The sequence below is a fragment of the Anolis carolinensis genome, chromosome 1, assembly GCF_035594765.1.
Source record: "Anolis carolinensis isolate JA03-04 chromosome 1, rAnoCar3.1.pri, whole genome shotgun sequence".
Lineage (NCBI taxonomy): Eukaryota > Metazoa > Chordata > Lepidosauria > Squamata > Dactyloidae > Anolis > Anolis carolinensis.
Window position 1 is genome coordinate 155104625 of NC_085841.1, and position 26160 is coordinate 155130784.

General features: G+C 39.6%; 2 protein-coding genes across 3 annotated transcripts in view; both read left to right on the top strand.

Annotated features, from left to right (window-relative positions):
- ubxn2a (UBX domain protein 2A) overlaps window positions 1-9036 on the top strand; it is a 34351-nt gene extending 25315 nt beyond the window's left edge. For both annotated transcript variants that reach the window (XM_008117064.3, XM_062984304.1), the window contains one exon: window positions 2735-9036. In XM_008117064.3, the coding sequence (XP_008115271.2) occupies window positions 2735-2924 (190 nt within the window). In that variant the 3' untranslated portion in view covers window positions 2925-9036. The remainder of the gene's footprint in view (window positions 1-2734) is intronic.
- Window positions 9037-13314: 4278 nt separating this feature from the next.
- The window catches only part of mfsd2b (MFSD2 lysolipid transporter B, sphingolipid), a 59662-nt gene continuing 46816 nt past the window's right edge, over window positions 13315-26160 (top strand). The window contains exons 1-3 of the mRNA XM_008117039.3: window positions 13315-13634; window positions 22716-22841; window positions 24263-24387. Of these exons, the coding sequence (XP_008115246.2) occupies window positions 13545-13634; window positions 22716-22841; window positions 24263-24387 (341 nt within the window). The 5' untranslated portion in view covers window positions 13315-13544. The remainder of the gene's footprint in view (window positions 13635-22715; window positions 22842-24262; window positions 24388-26160) is intronic.

The window sequence follows — 26160 nt, forward strand, 5'->3', positions numbered from 1 at the left end:
GTAATTCATTAAAAACATATATTGCATATTTTGAACATCTGTCTTTCTGGGCTTTTGAACATCTGAGTTCTTCTCAGCATGAACTTCTGGTTCTGCAAGAAGACATTTACATTTAATATCCCATTTGAGTTTCGTATCTGAAACTAGAATCAAAGAATCAGGACCAGGCTTGTAGTCACCATTTGGATGGTCGCCTCTCAGCTTAATAAAGTGAAATATGAACGAACCCTTTGCTCACAAGCACAGCCCCACTATTCTTGCACTATTCAAATTTTTGAATAGTCTTACAGTTTATCCATTTTAGACTTGGAACTTGTTATCTTGCAGAATTTTCACTACTTTCAAAATGTTTCAATCAGGTGTGCTGGTCATTCTATGGAGTGAATCCAGATCTCTGTATTAACTTATCCACTTACTTAAGTCCTCAGCTTGATGATTATCTAAAACTGATTACTTAAAATATTTTATTCTACTTTGACTCTGCCTGGTTGGGCCACCCATTTTTGGACTTGTCTCAGATTATTTCAAATGAAATTGTGTGTATTTGTATGTTTTCTATGCTTGGCACTGAGTTTTATTCAAGACTACAAGTCTACTCTACTCTGCTTTGTTTATACCATGGTATTGGCTGATTTAGAAATAATAATGGAGATCTTGGTGCATTGTCCAAATCACCACACACCATCTGCTGTTGGCTTATGGGGATTGCAACATTAACATGAGGAACTGTGACTATATTTATTCCCTTTTTAATTACAAGAGTGCTATTAATAGTCAAAGACTGGTATCTTAGGGGTGTAGAAAAGCGAAGAAGTTAAAACCAACAGGCAGAGAGTGTGAAGCTCATAGAGTAGCCACTGTTGTGATATGTGTAGTATATGTTTAGTGGTAGGGGCCTGTGATAGTCATAGTGAGGATGATTGTTGTGGATTGAATTGAATTACAGTAGTTGTAGTTGCTTTTTATATTAAGAAAATATATTTGTATAGTTCTGTTTGTGTGGGTGAACGGCTCTGTGACTGTATCTTATGCAGTGTTTTATATATTTGGTTGTAGGTTTTTGGTCCATATTTTGTTGAATATTTTTTTTTTTTTTTAGAAAAGGAAGGGGACATCTACATGTGTACCTGGAATTACAAAGCATATTAGATATGATCCTTGTTTCTGTGGGAAACATTTCCTTAACTTAGCATGGTCAGCAAAAACTCTAGGTAATAGCAAATCCTACCAAACAGACTTTCCACAGAGTTGCATTGGAGGACCTAGGAAATATTTATTTTATTTATCGTGTCATAAGCAAATTGAGGTATAGTTATAATGTATTTTATAAAACCACAAACAAAGTTAAAAACGTGACATTATGCTATATTTCGTTTGACCAGAAACTGGCCACTTGGAGTGTCTGGTGTCGTTGTGAGAAGGTCCTCCATTATACATATGTCAGGGCTCAGGCTGCATTGTAGTAAGTGGTCTGTGGTTTGCTCTTCCCACATTCGCATGTCGTGGACTCCACTTTGTAGCCCCATTTCCTAATATTGGTTCTGCATCTCATGGTGCCAGAGCGCAGTCTGTTCAGCGCCTTCCAAGTCGCCCAGTCTTCTGTGTGCCCAGGAGGGAGTCTCTCATCCGGTGTCACCCATAGATTGAGGTTCCGGGTTTTAACCTGCCATTTTTGGACTTTTGCTTGCTGAGATGTTCCTGCAAGTATCTCTGTAGATCTTAGAAAGCTGTTTCTTGATTTAAGGCATTGGCATGCTGGCTGATATCTGAACAGCAGATGGGCTGGAGATGTCAATGCCTTGGTCCTTTTATTATTGGCTGCTACTTCCTGATGGATGTCAGGTGGTTCAATTCCGGTTAAACAGTATAATTTCTCCAGTGGTGTAAGGTGTAGACATTCTGTGATAATGTGGCATGTCTCAATAAGAGCCACATCTACTGTTTTAACATGGTGAGATGTATTCTGCACTAGGTGTGCGTATTCAGCAGCAGAGTAGCAAAGCGCAAGGGCAGATGTCTTCACTGTATCTTGTTGTGATCCCCAGGTTGTGCCAGTCAACTTTCGTATGATATTATTTCTAGCATCCACTTTTTTCTTGATATTCAAGCAGTGCCTTTTGTAAGTCAGAATGGTCCAGGGTAATTAACCAGGTATTTTGGTGTGCTGCAATGCTCCAGTGGGATTTCTCAGGGCTTGAGATACTTGTCTGTTCTTAACATGAAAAGCACACATCTGCATTTTAGATGGATTAGGGATCAGCTGGTTTTCCCTGTAATAGGCAGTAAGAGCACCAAAAGTTTCAGAGAGCTTCTGAAAACATGGTTGTCAGCATAGATGAAGTTCTCTGTCCCTTCTGGCAGTCGCTAATCATTTGTGTAATTGTTGAATATTGATGGAGCAAGCAGGCTCCCCTGAGGCAGGCATTCTTTTGTTTTCGCCATCTTCTTCTCTGGCCCTGAAACTCAACAAAAAAGCTCCTGTTTTGTAGCCGGTTTCCTATGAAGTGAGTGAGGCAGTTTTGTCAAAGGAAACTGTGGGCACTCATACTGTATGTGTGAGGGGCCGGAGACAGTGTTGGATGGACCAGTTGCAGAACATCTTCTATTGCCAACATTATAAAAGGGAGACTTTCTATGGGCACCACTAAAAGAGTTTATTTTCTCTGTTAAGTTTCTGAACCAAATTGATGGGCACAAATTTTCTTCAAATAACCTTATTTGTTTTTCTTCTCAGAATAAGCCATGTCAGAGACTTCATAACTCACCAAGGACAACATGGAAGGAGCCCCTTCACCTTGACCACGTCACTTCCTTTTCGGGAGCTGCTGAATGAATCCCTCACACTAGAGGAAGCTAACTTAAAAAACGCTGTCATTGTTCAGAGACTTAAGAAAACGACGGAGCCTTTCAAAGGCCTTTCTTAAAAGCCGGCATCAAGATGGCCCTGAAATAGTACATCAGGACAAGGCTGCTACAAGTGACTCTTGGGAAAGAGACAAAACCATACTCAACAAATAACTGCGCAGTGGAGTTTGTGCCCAGTGACTTCCTCTTAGTTGAGTTACTTTAGTTCATACCAAAAAGAAACAAATAGCAATATCTGCTATCTATAGTAAACCAGTTACAGCACTGCTCCGAAAGGACATATGGCATGTGCTGTGTTGAATCTACTCTGCTGTGTTTTTCTTGGTTCCTTTTTCCAAATCAGTGGCCTGGATGTAGAATGTAGTAGGCGGTATTTCATCAGGCCAGCTATCTTAAGCTATCAGCTATATAGTTTTATCTAGCCTAGTAAAGAAGAGACTTGTAATGAGAGTCATAGGCTTCGATTTGCACCTTGAATTATTAACTGAACAAATGTTGCACTTTACTTTGAAAAGTACTACTACCAGTACTTGATTTTGTTCCTTTTTAAAAAAGAAAAAAAACCCTATATCCCACTGTGCTTTAGTATCCTCACAATGCTGTGGTATGAAATTATTATAGGTTGGTATAGCTAAACCTAAAATTCAGTTTCTTAAAACAAGACACATTTGGGATAAGTTTCTAAATGCCGTTTCTTTGGAAACCTTTCTGCCAATGCATGTGGTAGACTGCGGTCCTATACGCACTTACCTGGAAGGGAGTCCCACTGAATTCATTGGGGCCGACTTCTGAATGGAAATGGCTGGTACTGTTTATCTCACTTTGTGTCACAAGCAAAAGATATGTATACATTAGCCATAGCTCTATAAACTTTATTTGGAGTAAAATTCCAGATCTCAATAGATTGCTTTAGAATCTCTCTCTTTGCAAATGTGTTTAGGATTGCAGTTTTAGCTTATGGGACTGAAGAGAGCCATGATTCTGTCAGAACAGCTGAGTCAGTTCAAAAGCTGAATTGCAGCCTGCTGTGCCTCGGTAGCCTTTGACAAGGGACCGTTTCAAAGAGTGAATTGCATGGATTATGAAATAGTGCGGTCTTAGGGAGAATGCCATCCCCTGTTTGGCTCTGTTTACTGGATAACAGGAACATGGTTTTGAAAAGCGAACCTTTAATTCAGCTTACTTTAGAAAACTTACCTAAAAGAATCAGATGCATTTGATACTGCTTGGGGGGGGGGGGGGGGGGGAGGCGAGGCGGTGAGCAAGAGAAGGTTGAATAAGAGTATTGCTAGCTGAATTTCCTACTTTGGATTGTGATGATTTTGTTTATTTATTGCCTTTTTAAAGATGCATTTTGTGTCGTTTGAAGATGCTGTACAAACGTCAAGCAAACTGCAGGCTTGTAACATAATAGGTATGACTCAGAGGAAAAGAGAGAAGACAGAAAAACACGTAAATATGGGCACATAACCTTCATGGTTACATAAATGCTTAGTGATTGAGATTTCTTTTGCATTGCTGAATGATAGCAGTTGAATACTGCTTTACCCTCTGGGATCCCGGTGTTTGTAGTTTTGTACGAGATTTGGAATTTCCTGCTGGAGAACAAAACTACAAATCCCAGGATTCTTTATGATGCATCCATGGAAGTTAATGGGGTATCAAAGTATGTCAATAGTGTGCTGTAAAAGGGACCTGAGCAGAATGGTTTCTGAAGAGGAAGGTCAAATGGTGATTGATCCATCTGAATCAATGATGTGAGGCCTGTCATCTCACCTCTCCTTCTGTGGATTCAGTTAGGTATCTATTTTGCAAAATGTTGTAGCATGGAGCCATGGCAATTAAGGTGGTATCAAACTGCATTAATTCCACAGTGTGAGTGTACTCTCAGTCATCAAGAAGTGTCAATAGTAGTCAGGACAAATGGGAACAGTGTCCCAGGGCTCCAACGTGGATTGTGCCTTTAGAAGAAAGTAAAATGTCGATGGATGAAAACACCCAATTTCTTCCTCCAGTTTTAGATGAGTGTAGAGTTGTGCACATGGGGTAATTTTTTGTTTAGATCAGTGATTCTCAACCTGTGTCCCCCCAGATGTTTTGGCCTACAACTCCCAGAAATCCCTGCCAGTTTACCAACTTTTACGATTTCTGGGAGTTGAAAGCCAAAACATCTAGGGACCCACAGGTTGAGAACCACTGGTTTAGATGTTTCCTCCAATGTGGTCTTCATTTCCACTGTCCTCTTCCGTGTTTTCAGTAGGAATGGTACTAAACAATGAATGCCATTGTGCTGTTCACACTATTCTAGTTATCCAAACAGTATAGAATCATAAAGTTGGAAGAGCCCACATGGGCCATCCAGTCCAACCCCCCTTCCTTGCAGGAAAGGCATAATCAAAGCACCCCCAACACATGGCCATCCCGCTTCTATTTGAAAGCCTCAAAGGAGGGAACTTGGCAGAAGCAAACTGGAATTTTTCTCCTAGGATCAAAGCTTAGAAAAATAGCCATCCTGACTGGTTGATTCTGGGCAACCGTCCTAGACCAAAATCTGTTAACCTTTTGCTGGTGTTTTAATTTAGTCACTAGTGCTACATGAGTGACCTGGTGCTGGTAGGAGCAATTTATTTGGATCATGGGCTTAAAAAAGCCCTTCTCTTAGCTGTAGACTATCTCTACCTAGTGATTAGAACAAATGAATGAAGTTTGACATAATTTTAACCTGGGAGTTACAAGTTTGGCCAGGTACCAGCACTCTTTGGCAGAGAAGTTTAAAGACCTTGTAGAAGAACAACTCCCCAGATCTCATAGCATTGAGCCATGGCAATTAAAGTGGTGTCAGGCTGCATTCATTCTACACTACAAATCAGTGGTTCTCAACCTCTGGGTCCCCAGGTGTTTTGGCCTACCAACTCCCAGAAATCCCATCCAGTGTACCAGCTGTTAGGATTTCTGAGAATTGAGGGCCAAAACATCTGGGGACCTACAGGTTGGGAACCACTGCTATAGATGCACTCTAAGAAAAGGCCCTGTTAACAGTTGTCAAAGCTGTCCCACTGCATTCAGTGTAAATGGAACTCTGCAGAGAGGAACAAACTGAATTGTTAATTGTCGAAGAATGAGTGTGAAGATGGCTGTCTTTGCAGTTTTGGTATGCCTTGGGCAGTTAAGATTGAATGCACACATGTTCTCAAAAGATAATAAGCTGGCTCTTAAATATCTGTGGCTAAAGTTGCAGTAGTAATATATGCTAGATCCTGGGACTGTGATAGTGTATAAGATTGTCAACATTACTGTTCCATGCAAACATTTCAGGTGTGATGCTAAATCCTACTGAGTCCCACTTTGGGGGAAAGGTGGCATATAAATACAAATAAATAATATCAACTGTATGAAAGTAGTTCTACAACCTTTTAAGCAACTTACTAGCAGCACAATCCTTGGTCAGCTACCGGTGGATATTGCCCTTAGATAATACCCTTCCTGGCTTTCAGTGCCATATTTAGTTCCAAGAAGATATTGGAGCATTTTTTAAGGTAGACAATCATAATCCGTTATTTCGAAGGATAGTACACCAAAAAAATAAATAAAAAAATAGGGGGTAGGTAAGCTGTGTGGTGTGTGGCAATCATTTCACATCTGTCTTATATTCAGGCTCTATTCAGTGCAGTTTGTTCCTGCTGCACTGGTTTGCCTTTGAGAGCCAGCATGGTGTAGTTATTTGAGTGTAAGATTAAACTACCCACAATGCTGTCTCAAACTTGCAAATGTGCCCATCGTTGTGAAAAGAATGTGGACTTTCAGTAGCACATAAATTGGACCTGTGTGACTTCCTGGCAAGTTATTGTTGGAGTGTTCCCTCAGTGAAAGATATGAGGGGTGCATCTACACCAGGCATGGGCAAACTTTGGCCCTCCAGGTGTCTTGGACTTCAGTGCAGCTTGACAGCAACTGCTATGGTTCAATACTAGGGAATCATGGGGGTTGTGGTTTTACAAGGTCTTTAGCCTTCTCTTTCAAAGAGCTGATGCCTCGCCAAACTACAGCTCCCATGATTCCATAGCATTCAGCCCATGGCAGTTAAAGTGCTGTCAAACTGCATTAATTTTGCAGTGTAGATGCACCCATAGACACTCATTACCACTTCTGCATATTGTGATTCCATGTAAAATTCTGATTTGTGAGAAATAGCCTTTGTTCATGCAGAGACAATTTATTTTGAAAAGCACAGTGAGATATGCATGGTGTCACTAGCAGGTGCGTTTTATGTGCATATCCATCAACATGTCATCCATCCTCATGTCTTCATTTGTTGTCATTCTATGTTGTCCTGTATACAGACACAATTCTATTGCATCATTTCTATCATGAACGATAATTTGTGCTGATTTTGAAAATAATTGTATAGGAAGCTGAGAATTCCTTAAGAAAACTAAGATTCATTGGGTCGCATAAGTTGATAAGCTACTTGAAGGCACATATGCACACAAACATAGGAAGACCAAAATATAGAACTGTTTGCAAAGGCAGAAAAATGTGTCAAATTATCCAGACTACAAATTGCGTCAGCAGTTTGAAATTTTATCCTGTTTTTCTCTGTTTGGGCCTTTAAACTATCTTGTATGGATTTCTCAAAGCATGTCTTGTTTACTGGAGATGGTCAGAAAAAAGTGCCTGTAAATTTGCAAGTTTTCTATTTGAGAAGAATTTGGGGGTTTTTTTGGGTTTTTTTGAAACTATAAAATGCTCAAGATAGGATTGTTTTTTTTCTAAGAAGTTATTGATAAATATACTGATTTCATGTATAACCGAATCTGTTACCTAGATCCTTACTCTATGCATTGATTTAAACTAGGGCACAGTGATACACAGATGAAGTTATGTACGTGGCGTCATATATGTGTAAAACCATACATACAGTATCTATTTCACAGTGTACCCTGTATGGTAGGTTGAATTTAGTGCCTTAATATGAGATCATGCAGCAAAGTCAAAGTGTTCTTTTACAAATCTAGATACTTAATTTAGATTTAAAAGCAGAAGGTGTTATAAGTGATTGAAAAGCAGTTTCACATGGGATAAAAAATATACTTATGTCAAAAGTTCTAAGGAAATAGAACATCCTTCAATGATCCCAATTTGGCAGAGACAGTTCTGCTTGGTCTTCTGTTGTCTCACTTTCTCAGCTGCTTTTAAAATGTCCTGTTTTTGTCCCTTGTCCTCAACACACTTTCCTGTAGACTCAAAAGCAAACTGCTGTGGCCTCTTTTAGCTTGTGTGATCTTCCTCATTCATAACTTTTGCCATCTTGACCTCATGGATGTCGCTTGACTTGCACGTGTCTTTGTTTTCTTCTGTGATAAGAGGGTAAGAAACGTGGAATGTTTTTAGCTAGTTGAAAACCAAAAATGCCTGCCAGCATTGTGTTGATGCATGCAGTTCATTCTTCAGCTGCATATATTTTACCCACATGTACCATCTTTCCTTTTCGGAGGCAACTATGGCCAAGCATTTTCATATCCATCAGTATCTGTGGTAACAGTACACAGCCAAAACAAGTTTCGAGACCCAGTCACGTCGATGTTCTCAGAACGAGAAGATGGGATGATAAAACCCTTTGTATTTAAAATTATGTACTGCTAAAATCCAGGAGTTGTATCTTCGAAGAGTCATGCTATACATGTCTAAGAAGTGATTTAAGTAGGACGACTCCCAAATCTGAGAGTAAGATTTATTTATTTATTTATTTATATCATTTCTATGCCGCCCTTCTCACCCGAAGGGACTCAAGGCGGCTCACAATCTCACAAAATTCAATGCCAGTATACAGTACAAAAGATCAAACATAAGCAATTAAAACAATCAATTTAGCATAATACAATAAATACATTTAAGATCCCAACACTGGACGAGTGTTAGGTATTGAAATTCTATATTGATGGAAGTTTTATTTCCTGAAGTGAAAGTTACAATTCTGAAGCTAGATAATGTCAAAGCTAAACAATTCCTTTGTGACTTTAAGCACAACAGGTTCAAGGTTTCATTTTATAACTGTTTGGAGTACTGAATTGCAAAGATGAGGCACAACATAAGAAGTGGGCTATTTGTAGAATCCTTTGTATTAAAATTGAAGAAGGAATTATAATTAAAAGCTGAGTTTTAAGACTGAAATTTTGTATGCCTTTCCCTTGATTTGCTTGTAGAATCCTGCATTGTAAAGTATGGTTTTGAAATCCCTTGCTTAGGAAATGTGTATATGTTGGGAGGAAAAGAAAAAAAAGCTTGCGAGCAACCTGTTAAGAAACCTTCAACCCAAAGGTGTTCACCCACTCATCTTGTTTTTGATTTGACTAATTGTATCTCTTAACAAAAAAATGGCAATTAATAACACCTTCCCCGATCCACAAACACATTAGACTGAGCTCTTATTTATATAAGACCAGCCCCAGTTGTGTCTAGGTAAAGGTAAAGGCTTTCCTCTGACATTTAAGTCCAGTCGTGTCCGACTCTGGGGGTTGATGCTCATTTCCATTTCTAAGCTGAAGAGCCAGCATTGTCCGTAGACCCCTCCAAGCCAGCGTTGTCCATTTGGCAACATGACTGCATGGAGCACCGTTACCTTCCCGTCGGAGATGTACCTATTGATCTACTCATATTTGTATGTTTTCGAACTGCTAGGTTGGTAGAAGCTGGGGCCTACAGTGGGTGCTCACTCCGCTCCTCGGTTTCGAATCTGCAGCCTTTCGGTCCGCAAGTTCAGCAGCTCAGTGCTTTAACATGCTGCACCACTGGGGCCCTTCTACTGTGAAGAAAAAGTGAGAAGGGAGACAAATGTCAAACTTGATAGGGAGAGTAATAAATAAAATATGGAGGGCTCAAAGGGAAAAGAATAGTAGGGATATTAGCATTAGACACATTTAAAGCTTTTGATTGTGTGGAATGGCAGACAAAGGAAATTATGAACAAATTTGGAATGGGAATTAGGATAAAAGAATTAATAGACCAATATTATTCAAAAAATTCGGCAATAGTAGCGATTAATCATGGAGTGAATAAAGAAATTGAAGTGACGGGAACAAGACAAGGGTGCCCTTTATCACCAATTTTGTTCACTATGGTGATTGATTTATTCACAAATGTAATTAGGAAAGATATAAATCTGGAGGGAGTAGGAACAAAGGCAAAACAAAAATTAAGCTTATTTGCTGATGATACATTATTATGTATAAAAAATATGGTGGATAAAATGGATAGGATAAGAGATTATTTAGAGACATTTGGAAGGACAACAGGTTTACAAATAAATTGGAATAAATCAGAAATGATGCTACTGAATTACACAAAAAAAGAAGAAAAGGATTTTATAGAACAGAGCAAGATGGGAATAAGAATTAAGAATAAATTAAAATATTTGGGAATAATTATAACTAAGGATTTAAAAGAAATGGAAGAGGAAAATATAATAGCATTAAGGGATAAGGTTAAAAAGCAATTATTAGAATATGAAAATTTAAATTTATCATGGTTTGGGAAAATTGCATTAATAAAAATGAAAATACTTCCAAGGATAAATTTTATATTTAGAATGCTACCACTCCAAATTACAGAAAAAGAATTGAATAAATGGCAGCTAATGATAAATAATTATTGTAATGGTAATAAGAGAAATAGGATAAACAAACAATTATGGTACAGACCGCAAAAGGAAGGAGGATTAGCACTCCCAAATATAAAACAATATTATGAAGCTAATAGATTAAGACTGGTTATTGAAAGAATGATAAACAAGGACGATATAGAATGGTTAAAAATAGATTCTGAAAAAGTAGAGGAAGAAATTTGGAATATACATTTTTAAGGACTTCACAAGAAAGGAAATTAGGGAAATTGGAAACCCGATGTTAAAGAATGTATTAAACATATGGATTAAATATAAGAAAAAGTTAATACCGGAGGGTTCAAGAATAATTCCAGTTATAATGGAAAGGAAGTTCCCAAAAAAATTAAAAAATATAATAGATAAAGTATTAAGGGGAAAAAACCTAGACAAAATAGGGGACTGGATTAAGAGTGGAATGAAGAAGGAAAAGATAAAGGAGGAATTTGGGGAAATAAAATTGACATGGTTCCATGGTGTTCAGCTAGAGCAATGGTATAAGAATTGGGTAAAAAATAATAAAGAGGGGAAGGAACCTAACCAATTTGAACAAATAATACAAAATGGAAGGGATATAGATGATTATAAAAAATTGAAAGGTGTAACTGGTAGAATCTATAGAATATTGGGTGGAATAAAAGAAGGAGAGAGAAAAATACTACTCTTAAGGAAATATGGGAGGAGGAGTTAGAGATAAAAATAAATGAAATGGAATGGTCGCAATTGTGAAACAAAGGCACTTGAAAAATTTATCAATAAGAGTTAAAGAAAATTATTATAATTTGGAAATGGTATTTAATGCCATTAAAAATGTCAAATGAACATTAAATTGGAAAGAAGTGTGGATTTTCTCTGTGGGAAAGAGGTATCTCAGTCTTATCAGTCCTAAACTCAGTCACTAGGAATTTTACGTTCCATTCCAATCTTTCCAAGACAGTGATTCACTCCCCAAACAGCATGTGAAAGAAAGCCCTTAATGTGCATTAATGCTCTGTAGTTGATATAACCCGCATCCAGGCCTCAGTACTGTTTGCCCAGGGTTTCTTATGTAATCATCTGCACAGTGAAAACACTTTATTCAATGCTGGTTAGAAACTGCATTGAATGGTCAATGTAGATCGGTGGTTCTCAACCTGTGGGTCCTCAGGTGTTTTGGCCTACAACTCCCAGAAATCCCAGCCAGTTTACCAGCTGAGGGTTGTTGTATGTTTTCCGGACTGTATGGCCATGTTTCAGAAGTATTCTCTCCTGACGTTTACCAGCTGTTAGGATTTCTGGGAGTTGAAGACCAAAACATCTGGGGACCCACAGATTGAGAACCACTGATGTAGATGTTGCCTGAAGACTGAATTCTAGATGGATACTCATCAGTACTTTACTCATCAGTACTCATCAGTATTGAAGCCCCTGGTGGTGCAATGTGTTAAAGCGCTGAGCTGGGCATGTTTAGCCTGCAGAAGAGAAGGCTAAAAACTGGGCATGTTTAGCCTGCAGAAGAGAAGGCTAAGAGGAGACATGATAGCCATGTACAAATATGTGAAGGGAAATCATAGGAAGGAGGGAGCAAGCTTGTTTTCTGCTGCCCTGCAGACTAGGACGCGGAACAATGGCTTCAAACTACAGGAAAAGAGATTCCACCTGAACATCAGGAAGAACTTCCTCACAGTGAGGGCTGTTCGACAGTGGAACTCTCTCCCCCGGGCTGTGGTGGAGGCTCCTTCTTCGGAGGCTTTTAAGCAGAGGCTGGATGGCCATCTGTCGGGGGTGCTTTGAATGCGATTTCCTGCTTCTTGGCAGGGGGTTGGACTAGATGGCCCATGAGGTCTCTTCCAACTCTACTATTCTATGATTCTATGCTGAACTTGTGGATCGAAAGTTGTAGGTTTGAATCTGGGAAGTGGAGTGAGTGCTGGCTGTTAGCCCCAGCTTCTGCCAACCTAGCAGTTCGAAAACATGCAAATGTGAGTAGATCAATAGGCACCGCTCCAGTGGGAAGGTAACGGCGTTCCATGCAGTCATGCCGGCCACATGACCTTGGAGGTGTCTACCGACAATGTTGGCTCTGCAGCTTAGAAATGGAGATGAGCACCTACCCACAGAGTCGGACATGACTGGACTTCTTGGCAGGGGAAAACCTTTACCTTGACCTCTTCTTCTTAGGCGATCCCTCGTAGCTCGAGGACGATTGTCTTCCATCCTTGGTGAATTGGGGGTGGGTTCTTAGGTGGCTGAAGACACCTATTCTTGACCCACATATCCTCCCGCAGTGAGGACATCGGTTTCCAGGTGGAAGGCGGTCCCGGTCGGGGTTAGCTTGACGCTCCTTCCTCTTGGCACGTTTCTCCCTTAAGCCCTCCGTTCGTGCCTCTTCGAACTCCGCAGCACTGCTGGTTACAGCTGACCTCCAATTAGAGCGCTCAAGGGCCAGGGCTTCCCAGTTCTCAGTGTCTATGCCACAGTTTTTAAGGTTTTTAAGGTTGGCCTTGACCTACCTACTCATCAATTAAGGAAACCCCGCAGCCTTGTCTTCACGAGATTTGAGAAGGGCGCCTTGAGGTGCATCTACAACAGGCATGGGCACACTTTGCCCCTCCAGGTTTTGGACTTCTGCTCCCACAATGGCTGTTAGGGATTGTGGGAGTTGAAGTCCAAAAGACCCGGAGGGCCAAAGCTTGCCTGTGCCTGCTAGAATGAACTTTGCCGCCCCTTCAACTGCTTTGACTCAATATTAGAAAATCCTGGGAGGTGTAGTTTGGGGAAGCACCAGCACTCTTAGGCAGAAGACCTTGTAAAAGGATAACTCCTAGGATTCTATTGCCTTGAGCCAGGGCTGTTGGAAGTGGTGCCAAACTGCATGAAATCCACACTGTATTGTGGGTGCCTTGGAGAGTTCTGACATGAGAGTGGAAGTCCTGAGCCTGCTGCTGCTGCTGCTTGTGTTTCAAAGGCATCGACCCCGCCCCCGGGCTTGAAAGGAGCAGAAGCAGGAGAAAGCCCAGTGCCCAGCAGCTGCGAAGGGAGGATGGTGGCTGCAGCAGCGGGAGGAAGACCCAGCCCCAGCCCCAGCCCCCAGGAACAGCCCCAGCCCCCCAGCGGGGGGTCTCCGGGACAGGTGGGTCCCGCCTCCTGTCTGGCCCCCTCCAAAGCCCCCTGGGGTGCCAGCCTGGCCCCTCTTGGCAGGGCTTTCCTTTTGAACCCCCCTCTCGCTTTTGCCCCCCCCCCCCCGGAAAAGCAGCCTGGCTGCCCCCTTCAGTCCACAAATACCTGGCAGTGCACAGGGCTGAGCATCTCTCACACTCTTGGGTTCTGATAAGGCCACCAAGGCGTTTGAAGATTTTTATTGGGGGGATAGGAAAGGTTTTCACATGGAATGGAATGAAATTTCCTATGTGTGTGTGTGTGTGAGAGAGAGAGAGTATATGTACTGTATAAGTTTATTTTATATATACAGTAGAGTCTCACTAATCCAAGCCTCGCTTATCCAAGCCTCTGGATAATCCAAGCCATTTTTGTAGTCAATGTTTCCAATATATCGTGATATTTTGGGCTAAATTCGTAAATACAGTAATCACAACATAACATTACTGCGTATTGAACTACTTTTTCTGTCAAATTTCTTGTATAACATGAAGTTTTGGTGCTTAATTTGTAAAATCATAACCTAATTTGATGTTTAATAGGCTTTTCCTTGATCAGTCCTTATAATCCAAGATATTCGCTTATCCAAGCTTCTGCCGGCCCGTTTAGCTTGGATTAGTGAGACTCTACTGTATATATATGTGTGTGTGTGTGTGTGTGTGTGTATGTATATGTATATATGTATGTGTGTATGTATGAGCCCCCGTGGCAAAGTGCGTTAAAGCGCTGAGCTGCTAAACTTGCAGACCGAAAGGTCCCAGGTTCAAGCCCCGGGAGCGGCGGGAGCGGCCGCTGTTAGCTTCAGCTCCTGCCAACCTAGCAGTTCAAAAACATGCAAATGTGAGTAGATCAATAGGTACCGCTCCGGCGGGAAGGTAACGGCGTTCCATGCAGTCATGTCGGCCACATGACTGTGGAGGTGTCTATGGACAACACCGGCACTTCGGCTTAGAAATGGAGATGAGCACCAACCCCCAGAGTCAGACATGACTGGACTTAACGTCAGGGGAAACCTTTACTATGTATGTATAGGAAATAACATTCCATTCCATGTGAAAACCTTTTCCATCCTCCCAATAAAACACCTTGGTATATATATCACTCAATGCATTGTAATTTCATTTCATATATATTTATTTCACATATATAAAATTTGTGTATATATAGAGAGAGAAAGGGAGAGGGAGAGGGAGAGAGAGATTCCTAAACTGCCTAAACTATACTTTTTATTTCTTTCTCTCTCCTCTGTAGGTTTTCATATACAGTGTGTGTGTGTGTGCCTGAACTGTATTTTTTAGTTGTTTCTCTCTCTAGAGGCTCTGTAAGTTTTCATATACAGTAGAGTCTCACTTATCCAACCTTCACTTATCCAATGTTCTGGATTATCCAACGCAGTCTGCCTTGTAGTAGTCAGTGTTTTTGTAGTCAGTGTTTTCAATACATTACGATATTTTGGTGCCAAATTTTTACAGTAATTGCTACATAACACTACTGTGTATTGAACTGCTTTTTTGTCGATTTGTTGTAAAACATGATGTTTTGGTGCTTAATTTGTAAAATCATAATGCAATTTGATGTTGAATAGGCTTTTCTTAATCCCTCCTTAATAGCCAACATTTTCACTTATCCAACATTCTGCCGGCCCGTTTATGTTGGATAAGCGAGACTCTACTGTATAATTATTTCATATACATATGTGTGTGTGCATTCCTAACCTGTACTAGTTAATTGTTTCTGTGTGTATGTTTGTGTCTCTCTCTATATACAGGATCCTTTTAATTTTCTCTCTCTCTCTCCCCCCCCCCCCCCCCCCGGTCTATATATATATATATATACAGGCAATTCCCAAGTGAGGAACAAGATAGGTTCTGAGGTTTGTTCTTAAACTGAATTTCTTTGTAAGTCAAAACAGATACGTTTTGTAAGTGCAACTCCAACTAAATGTACACACACACACACACATACTTTGGATAGAATAGGGTTAACACTCCTGCGATTTTGTTTTTGTTTTTTTGCTGTCTGTACCCCTGTTTGTAAGATCTCACCTCACTTGCTGACCCTGTAAGAATTGGATTTTGAAAAAGATATGTTGTAAAAACAAGGATTGGTGAGAAATCTTCAGCTGAGACACCTTCCGTCCATAGTAATAGCTCTTTCAGGAGTGAATTTTCCCTTTCAAGGGAAGGGAAATTCCCTTCCTGTATAAGAAACTCAGTTAAACAATTAAATAAAGGAACATGAGTTAAATTATTTAAAAATACACTTTAGTTACCTAACTATCATAGCATCATAGTAGCATAGTATACTGTAGCCACTTTGAGTCTCCTTTGTGGAGAGAAAAAGCAGGGAATAATATCAGCAGCAGCAACAACAACAACAACAACAACAACAACAACAACAACAACAACATTTAGAACACTATTTGACTATTCCAGTTCCATTACCCTTAAGAAGAATATATACCAGGGCCAGGTTTGAATAACTCAGTATAATGATGCAAACTTGTCGCTACTTTAACATCCCAAGAAATGAGAGATTTTGTGTCTGGGGAGAACAAATAGTGGAAGATATCGAACATTTTTTTATTGATTGCCCAGCATATGCTGAACTTGAACACAGATATTTACATCCATTACTATCTAATTTTTGGTCCCCCAACAGAAATGATCTTCTGACAGTCCTCTTGCAAGGACAAGAAAGATCCACCATAATCAGAGTAAGCCTTTTTATCCTGAAAGCTATCAAAAAAAGAGCACATTTCCTGAAAGAAGAATCAGGAAAATAAGATTTTGACGGCAAACAGAATGTCAGCTGCTGTCCTCCCATCCTTTTTGCCTTGTTTTTATTTATGTTTGAAATGGTCATATGGCTGGTCAAACAAATAAATTATTATAACAATAATAATAGCATTTATTTAAGGTAAAGGTTTTCCCCTGACATTAAGTCTAATTGTGTCCAACTCTGGGGGTTGGTGCTCATCTCCATTTCTAAGCCGAAGAGCTGCATTGTCCATAGACTCCTCCAAGGTCATGTGGCCGGCATGACTGCATGGAGCACCGTTACCTTCCTGCCGGACCAGTACCTATTGATCTACTCACCTTTGCACGTTTTCAAGCTGCTAGGTTGGCAGAAGGTGGAGCTAACAGCAGGAGCTCACCCCACTCCCCGGATTCGAACTGCTGACCTTTTGGCCAGCAAGTTCATCAGCTCAGTGCTTTAATCCGCTTTGCCACTGGGGGATCCAGCATTTATTTATACCCTGCTCTTTCTCTCGACAAAGGAAACTTAAAGCGACTATTAAATACTGTCTATGATGCTATGAGAAGTGCCTAAACTGTCCTTTTAAATTATTTCAGCTAAAGTTCCTGTGATGCTAGTTTCTAAATGTATGGCATTCCAGAGGGTGAGACACTGAGAATCCTAAACACTTTTGAATTCCTATAAGGATGTCACAAAGGTGTCTGATGTTTTAATATTTGGGGCTGGGGTAGGAAATGGAAAAGGCTTTTACATTGAATGTAATTTTATTGCATTTATTATTATTGTCATTATCATTGTCATCATCATTATGTTTATTTATACCCCGCGTTTTCTCTCCACAGAGGAGACGCAAAGTAGCTATGACATACTGTACTGTCTATGATGCTATGATAGGTACTTAAACTGCACTTTTCAATTGTTTTAACTAAGGGCCCTCCACATAACCATATCATCCAGAATATCAAGGCAAAAAATCCTGCAATATCTGGTTTGAACTGGGTTATCTGAGTCCACACTGCCATATATTCCAGTTCAAAGCAGATATTCAGCTATGTGGAAGGGGCCTGAAGTTCCTTTCCCCTTTCCTTTGTATACATAAACTGTATTTTTAATTGCTCCTCTGAAGTTTCTGCAAGGCTCAAAATCTAGGGAATGAAGGAAAATTTCACGGGATGAGTCAATACCACTACTTTTGCCTGCAGCTATACCCATTATGGATAGAGACACATTGGAAAGTCACAAAAGGATTTCAAGTAGGAAAAATAGGTTCTCCGGTGCATCTACACTGCAGAATTAGTGCAGTTTGATTCCACTTTGGCTGCCGTGGCTCAATGCTTTGCAAGCATGGGAGTTGTAGTTTCACAGAGTCGTTAACTTCTGCTGCAAAAAAAAATGGGCCTCACCAAACTATAATGCCCAGGATTCTATAGCATTGAGTCAGAGCAATGAAAGTGGTGTCAAACTGCATTCATTCTACAGTGTAGATGCACCCTCAGAAGGAGGGGTTGAAGGAAATAGGTGCGCATAAAGGAGAGGGTCCTGGAGAAATGCCAGTGAAAATGAGAAAATAGCATGAAACTTTCCTTTGTAAAAGACAACAGGAGAAAAGGAAAAGCTCTGTTTGTGCACACACGTCTTAGGCTCAATGATAAGGCAGTTTTGGAATTTTATCTGAGAGTCTCATACTCTGTAGTTCCTTTTCACGCCTTTCAAACTGCTATTGGCCTTTTCTAATAATTTTTTTAAAGACCATGGCAATACATTGATATTTGTCTGACAACTTTTGAAATGCAATTCTGCTTCTGAAAATATATGAATTTGTATTGTTCCAAGTTTGATTTCTTGTTATTGTTGTTCAGTGTTAATATGTGCAAACTAAAATGCATTCCAGAGGAAAACAACTACTATTTTACTCCTCTTAAAAATTATTCCTCCACATTTCTATTAGTGCAGAATCTGTAGCTATAGAAGGGAAACTATTAGAGATGTACGATCCATTAAAATGGTTCAAAAATCATTTCAAAACTGGGGGGTGTTGGCATTTTGTTTCTAAAGTGTTTCTAAAGTATATTTAGTGAAAAAAATCATTACTATAACAAAAGTTACAAAATTTTGTTACTATTTCATTATAGTAATTGAGCATAATTAGTATAATTGGGGAAAATTCAGGGGCTCATTTCTCCTTCATTTTTAAAGCTATTGGAGTGAAACATGCTACAATGGTTGAACACATTGACCACTGTTAGCCCACAAATTTCACAACGTTTCACTTATCCACAGATTTTGGGGAATGTTTAAAGTTTTTATAGTCATTTTTTTTTAAAAAAGTCTAATTTTATATACAATGCACAAGATAACCAGGGCATTAATCCACATAATTAAAAAAAAAATCCCACAAGGTTTAAACAAAAACAATTTATCCCAGCAAAAAGCGACAAGAGCAATTTCCTTGTATGTCTGTCTGTCTTTATGACACACAACCACATAACTTCAACTTAGCACAGATTTATACTATTGCTTACTTACTTTAGTTCTCTTTGCAGATTCAAGCATTTTATTTATTATTAGACTGACTCTAAATGGCTGACTGCTGCAGCCCTCATTGGGGCTTTCAGGTGTTGAGTACTGCATTCTGGGAAATGTAGTTTAGGGCAGGGCCTTTTGCATTCCCTGCCACAGGGGGCCTCACCTTCCCAAACTATATTTCTAAGAATGCTGTGTTCTAAGTTTCCCGCCCATTAACTTTGCTAGTCCCGCCCCCAGTGCCTTTGCTTATGGAGATCAGGCCAAAGAAAAAGGATTGGTTTTTAAAACACTTGATGTTCTCTTGGCTTTACCAAAGTTTCTTAATGCTTATACTGAAAATTAAACATACTTTGGGAGGCATACGAATGTTACAGAAGCTTAACGAAAATTATCCTTAAATTTCCCCACTTTTCCTGCATGTTTCTAATATCAATTTGTATGCACAAATTTGATCTGAAAAATGAACACCCCTAGTAACTATTGTAGGACTATATAGGACTAACTATATAGGCCCTATATAGATTTTCATTTATCTAAAGCTATTATTTAGCTATGTGCAAAAATTTCAATGCTTCTGATAGCAAAGTGAAATGACACCTCACTTGATTGATCTGTACAAGGAAAACAGTTTAGTAAACACCCATTGGCAACCTTTTTGAACTGCTTCAGATCTGGTGCCTGGAGACACATGACGTTCTTAGTTTAATTACAAAGCTGGCCTAGAATAATGTAAAACTATATATCTCTTAAAAGATGCTGTTTCAAAAGAAACTGCAAAAACAAAATAAAATGTTGAGTTTATTCTTTTAGAAATAATTATTTGTTTCCTAAGTGGATCTCTGTGATCAGCTGATAGGAGTTTCCTTCAAAACTTTAAAAGAAAGATGAAATGTCCTTATAATGGAGAAAGACTGTCCGAGGCTTCATCATCTGAAAGGAGGGGAACTCCTTAGCCTAGAGTGGCAGTTGTGTATGTGCCAAGCCATAGCTGTCATATTAACTCATGCTTACAAATGCCTCAAAGTGTCTGTTTTTCTGTTTTAAAGAATAAGCAGATGCAATCTCTTACAAGAGGGTTATCAGCTGAGATGGAAGGATAATTTTATCCATCTGCATTTAACCACTGTGAGAAATGGCAGCTTTGTGCTGTAGTGGGCAATGATAACATTTCAGCATGTGGCTGAGAAATATTTGGGTGGCCTCGATACATAGTATTTCCAAAATATACTTGATTATATGTTGTGGTGGCGCAATGAGTTTAACCCTTGTGCTGCTGAATTGTTGACCTGAAGGTTGGGTGAAATGCTGACTTAAGGTTGGCAGTTCAAACCCAGGAGATGAGGTGAACTCCCGTCTGTCAACTTCAGCTCCTGCTAACATAGCAGTTCGAAAACATAAAAATTTTAGTAGATAAACAGGTATTGCTTCAGTGGGACAAGGCAAAGAGACGCTCTGAGTCCCCTAGGGGAGAAGGGTGGAATATAAATAACGTGTATTATTATCATTTTATTGTATGACACAGCCAATAAGATAGATATGCTGGATTTCATTTAACAAAATCACAAGTCGAACACTTCCCAAGTGTCTAGGACTGTGTGATGTATTTTCGGATGATGCGTGCAGATCCCAGTAGGGTGGCCTTTTGCAGTTGACAGATCATAATTTTGTCAATGTCTATTGTTTCCAAATGGCGGCTGAGATCTTTTGGCACGGCACCCAGTGTGCCCATCACCACTGGGACCACCTGCACTGGTTTCTGCCAGAGTCTTTGAAGTTCAATCTTGAGGTCCTGATAGCGGCTGATTTTTTCCTGTTGTTTTTCACCAATGCGACTGTCACCTGGGATGGCAACATCAATGATCCAAACCTTTTTCTTTTCCACAACTGTGATGTCTGGTGTGTTGTGTTCCAGAACTTTGTCAGTCTGGATTCGGAAGTCCCACAGTATCTTTGCGTGTTCATTTTCCACGACCTTTGCAGGTTTGTGATCCCACCAGTTCTTTACTGCAGGGAGGTGGTACTTGTGGCATAAGTTCCAATGAATCATTTGGGCCACATAGTTGTGCCTCTGTTTGTAGTCTGTCTGTGCGATTTTCTTACAGCAGCTGAGGATATGATCAATGGTTTCGTCGGTTTCCTTGCACAGTCTGCATTTTGGGTCATCAGCTGATTTTTCGATCTTGGCCTTAATTGCATTTGTTCTGATGGCTTGCTCCTGGGCTGCAAGGATCAGGCCTTCTGTCTCCTTCTTCAGTGTCCCATTCGTGAGCCAGAGCCAGGTCTTCTCCTTATCAGCTTTTCCTTCAATTTTGTCAAGGAACTTTCCATGCAATGTTTTGTTGTGCCAGCTGTCAGCTCTAGTTTGTAGTGCAGTTTTCTTGTACTGGTTTTTTGTCTGCTGTGCTTTGAGGAGTTTCTGATTTTTGACTTTAATCAAAGCAGGTTCTTCACTTTGCTTTACATAATCTGCCAGGGCATGCTCTTCTTCTTTGACTGCTTGTTTGACTTGTAAGAGTCCTCTGCCCCCTGATCTTCTAGGCAGATATAGCCGGTCAACATCACTGCGAGGGTGCAGTGAATGATGAATGGTCATGAGTTTTCTTGTTTTTCTGTCCAAATTGTCCAGTTCCACCTGTGTCCACTTTATAATGCCAGCAGTATATCTTATGACAGGTATGGCCCAGGTGTTTATGGCCTTGATGGTGTTGCCTCCATTGAGCTTGCTTTTGAGAATTTTTCTGACCCTTTGTGTGTATTCTTTGCTGACCACAGTTTTCACATGTTCATGCTTGATGTTGTCCAGCTGTAATATGCCCAGATATTTATAGGCCTCTGGCTGGTGACACTTTATTGTTTGGCCATTAGGCATATTTATGCCCTCACTTTCAATGATTTTTCCCTTCTTCAATGCCACTGTCGAACATTTGTCCAAGCCAAACTCCATGCTGATATCAGTGCTAAAAATTCGGACAGTGTTAGTCAGAGACTGGATTTCAGTTTCCATTTTCCCATACAGCTTCAGGTCATCCATGTACATCAGATGCGAAATTTTGTGAGATTTCTTAGATGTTTGATAGCCGAGGTTTGTTTCTTGTAAGATTGTTGACAGAGGGATCATGGTAATAATGAAAAGCAGAGGGGACAATGAGTCTCCCTGGAAAATAAAGTGTATTATTATTATTATTATTATTATTATTATTATTATTATTAGTCCTTTCTTTGTTTCTTGTTTATGCACACACTACTTAGAATGTTATTGCTTCCCCTTACTATTGTATTTTGTCTTCAGTTATTTACCCAGGAGCTGAAAATACTAATATTTCTCATTCTCCCTCACTCCCTGTCTTTACTGTTGATGTAATTCTTTGCTACTTTATTTTTCTTGAAGGAAGCAACAAACAATTTTATCCATTTTTTGACACTGAAAGAAAGCATTTGAAAACCTCACTATTTTTGCAGACTTATCTGCACATTATTGTTTTGCACACAAAAAACATAACTTTATCCACAGGTAATAGCTTTTTCTTCACTGAAAAAAACAGTTTCCTCCAAAAAATGCTGTTTTTACGTATGGTAATCAACCATACCAAGTTTTCTATAGAAAAGGTCCCCAATCACAGAACTGTTATGCACATGAAATAATATTTCCACGTATAAGTAATATTTTCTGCATGGGAAATGGTGATTCATGTGAAGAAATTGCTCATTTTAACCCTAGCCTGCATGTTGTTCATAAAGTTCCCACTTTGGATTTTGTTCGTCTTTTCAGATCAGATGTGAAGACGCCCTCTCGGTCTGCAGCAAATTGTGCTATGGCATTGGAGGCGCCCCAAACCAAGTTGCTAGCAGCGCTGCTTCATTCTTCCTTCAGATCTATCTTTTAGATATAGCTCTAGTAAGTAGTTTGGGAAAGCCTCCCAGAATCTCACAGCCACTATAGCTATGGGGTTCGTTGTCAATGGGATTCTGTGAGTTGTAATCCAACAAATAAGCCAACTATCTCTGATTGTTTTCTGTTTTCTGCTAAGGCAATCAGTAGAAATGCCCTAATGCCCTGTGAACATTTAAATAATTTGATTTAATTGTAATAATGCCGAACTAGCAGAAAATTATTGGATTGGAAGGAGGAAAGGGTCTCTTGTGCCCCACTTTTTATAGTATCTGAAAAGGAAGGGAATCATGCCCAGAGGAGGTTTCCTTTATCACTTCAGTTATTTAAGGTGCATGTAAAGCAGTTCGATATCACTTTAACTACAATGAAGTTGTAGTTTTACATGGTCTTTAGCCTTTTCTGCCAAAGAGTGCTGGTACCTGACCAAACTAGAATTCCCAGGATTCCATAGCATTGAGCCCTGGCAGTTGAAGTCGTGTCAAACTGCTCTAATTCTGCTCCTTAGTCAACTTCAGTAGGGAGGTTGAATGTGTTCCTTTCTTTTCTGTCCACTGATAGTCACATTGCACTTTTTTGATCCTCTCACTTTGGGAATGGGGCCCTTAGTGGCGCAGCGGGTTAAACCACTGAGCTGTTGAACTTGCTGACTGAAATGTTGGCAGTTCAAATACAGGAGCGGAGTGAACTCCCGCTGTTAGCCCCAGCTTCTGCCAACCTAGCAGTTTGAAAACATGCAAATGTGAGTAGATCAATACGTACTGCTTCGGTGGGAAGGTAACAGTGTTCCTATGCAATCTCTGAGATCTTCCAGGGAGGCCCTTCTCTCGCTTCTGCCCTCCTCACAACTACGTCTCGTGGGGACGAGAGAGAGGGCCTTCTCGGCTGTGGCCCCTGACTCTGGAACTCCCTCCCCAGAGAGATTAAGTTAGCTTCCTCGCTACCTTACTTCAGGAAACAACTTAAGACCTGGATGTTTCGGTTGGCCTTTGGTGAGACAAGCATTGGATAACTAACCTCATACAGTATTATCCGGTATTTATTAGGTCCCTATTTTATTATCTATGCATTTTATCTCATCATTATATTCTTGCATAGATGTTTCAGTTCCCCCACCTACGTATACGACAGAATTGTATTTGATGGTTGACTGATATTATCAACTATTATAATACTTTTGTTTTATATTGTATTTTGTTTTTATCTTGTTATATTGTGAATTGTATGTATGTTGTTTTATCGGATCATGCTGTCCGGGATCTGCCCCATGTAAGCTGCCCTGAGTCTCCTTGGGGAGATGGTGGTGGGGTATAAATAAAGTATTATTATTATTATTATTATTATTATTATTATTATTATTATGTGTTGTTTAATTCTTTTTGGTGAATATTTTTTTTTCAGGTCACACTTTGCTTTTTTATTCGCAGATTACTCCACTGCATGCTTCCTTGGTGTTCTTCATTGGCAGAGCATGCGGAGCAGCCTCTGATCCTATTGCAGGTTTTTTTATTAATAAAAGCAAATGGACTAAAATTGGCCGACTCATGCCTTGGTAAGCATGCTAGCTGTTTCATTTGGTTTCCTTATTTGTTCATTGTGACATACGTTTTTCTTTGTATTCTGCTCTCATGCCTTTTCCCCAGCAATGTTTCTTTTAATTAGTATATTGTTGCTTTAAAAACTTCCTGTTTTCAATCATAAAACAAATTTTGCAATTATAAATTGTAAAGGGGAGAAGGCAGATCCAAGAGATTTGAATCCTACACAGAGAAAGCAAAAAAACAAACAACCCCCCCCAAAAAAACCCAAACCCTTATATTCTTCCATTTTAAGTGGAGATAATTATTTTTAAAATAATTTTTATTAAGATTTTCTTTCGTGTACATGATTAAAAAGGAAAGGTAGGTGAAGAAAGATTGGGGTAGAAGTTAAATAAGAGAAAAGAAAGGGGGAAAGAAAAGGGGAAACCAGGGATATGGGTGAAAGTCTAGGATGTGGGGGTATAGTAGGGTAAAAAGTCTTGCTTGGTCTTCCGTTTTCTCTTCTTTGTGGTATTATTTTCATTTCTTGTTTATTTTCCCTTTATACTCCGGTCTATTTCATAGTTTCCATTCTCGGATTCTCCATTTGTTTAGTTTTCCTTTGACATTTTCTTGTATTCTTCATATTTTCCCCAATCTGTCCTTTTTATTACATTTCCTCTGCTTATTTTCATTAAGTATGTTAATTTATCCATATCATATATTTCATCCAATTTCTCTAACCATTGTTGTCTTGTTGGGATTTCTTTTTGTTTCCAAAGTCTCGCAAAGGTTATTCTTGCGGCTGTCACTGCATATGTAAAAACAATGTCCTCATTCTGATTAAAGTTTATTGCCTTCTCCGTTAGTCCGAGTAAATAAAATTCGGGTTTCATTGGGAATGACTTTTGTAATATTTTCTGTGTTTCTTCATGTATTATTTTCCAAAACTTTATTGTTTCTGGACATGTCCACCAGATATGGAAGTAAGACCCTTCTTGTTTTTGTTTTGTGTATTTTTTGTACATTATTCCTAATTTTTTTGATGTTATATGCCAACGGTGGAACATTTTGAGCCAATTTTCTTGTAAATCCGTGTAAATTTTAAGTGGACATAATTAAAGGTAAAGGTTTCCCCTGACGTTAAGTCCAGTCATGTCTGACTCTGGGGGTTGGTGCTTATCTCCATTTCTAAGCCAAAGAGCCGGCATTGTCCGTAGACACCTCCAAGGTCATGTGGCTGGCATGACTGCATGGAGCGCTGTTACCTTCCTGCTGGAGCAGTACCTATTGATCTACTCACATTTGCATGTTTTCGAATTGCTAGTTTGGCAGGAGCTGGAGCTAACAGCGGCTGCTCAAGCCGCTTCTGGGATTTGAACCTGGGACCTTTCGGTCTGCAAGTTTAGCAGCTCAGCGCTTTAACGCACTTCGACACCGGGGCTCCTAATGGAGCATAGGTAGATAATTAATGGATACTTTTTTCAATATAGAAATTTATTTGAATTATTATAGCTGCTGTGACAGAGCAAAATTTTTCTAAAGGAAAAAAAAATATTACCAGTGGGATTTGTGGTGTCTTTGTTGAGAGCGTTGGAGGAAATAATGAAAACTTTGTCTGAGGAAAAAAAGCAATTAATGGTTCAGAGATTATTGAAAAAAATAGCTTTGATTGAGGACAGGGGTCCTCAAACTTTTAAAGCTGAGTGCCGGTTTACGGTTCCTCAGACTATTGGGAGCCGGACTACAGTTTGAAAGAAAAAAAGAAGGAATTCCTATCCACACTGCACATATCTTATTTGTAG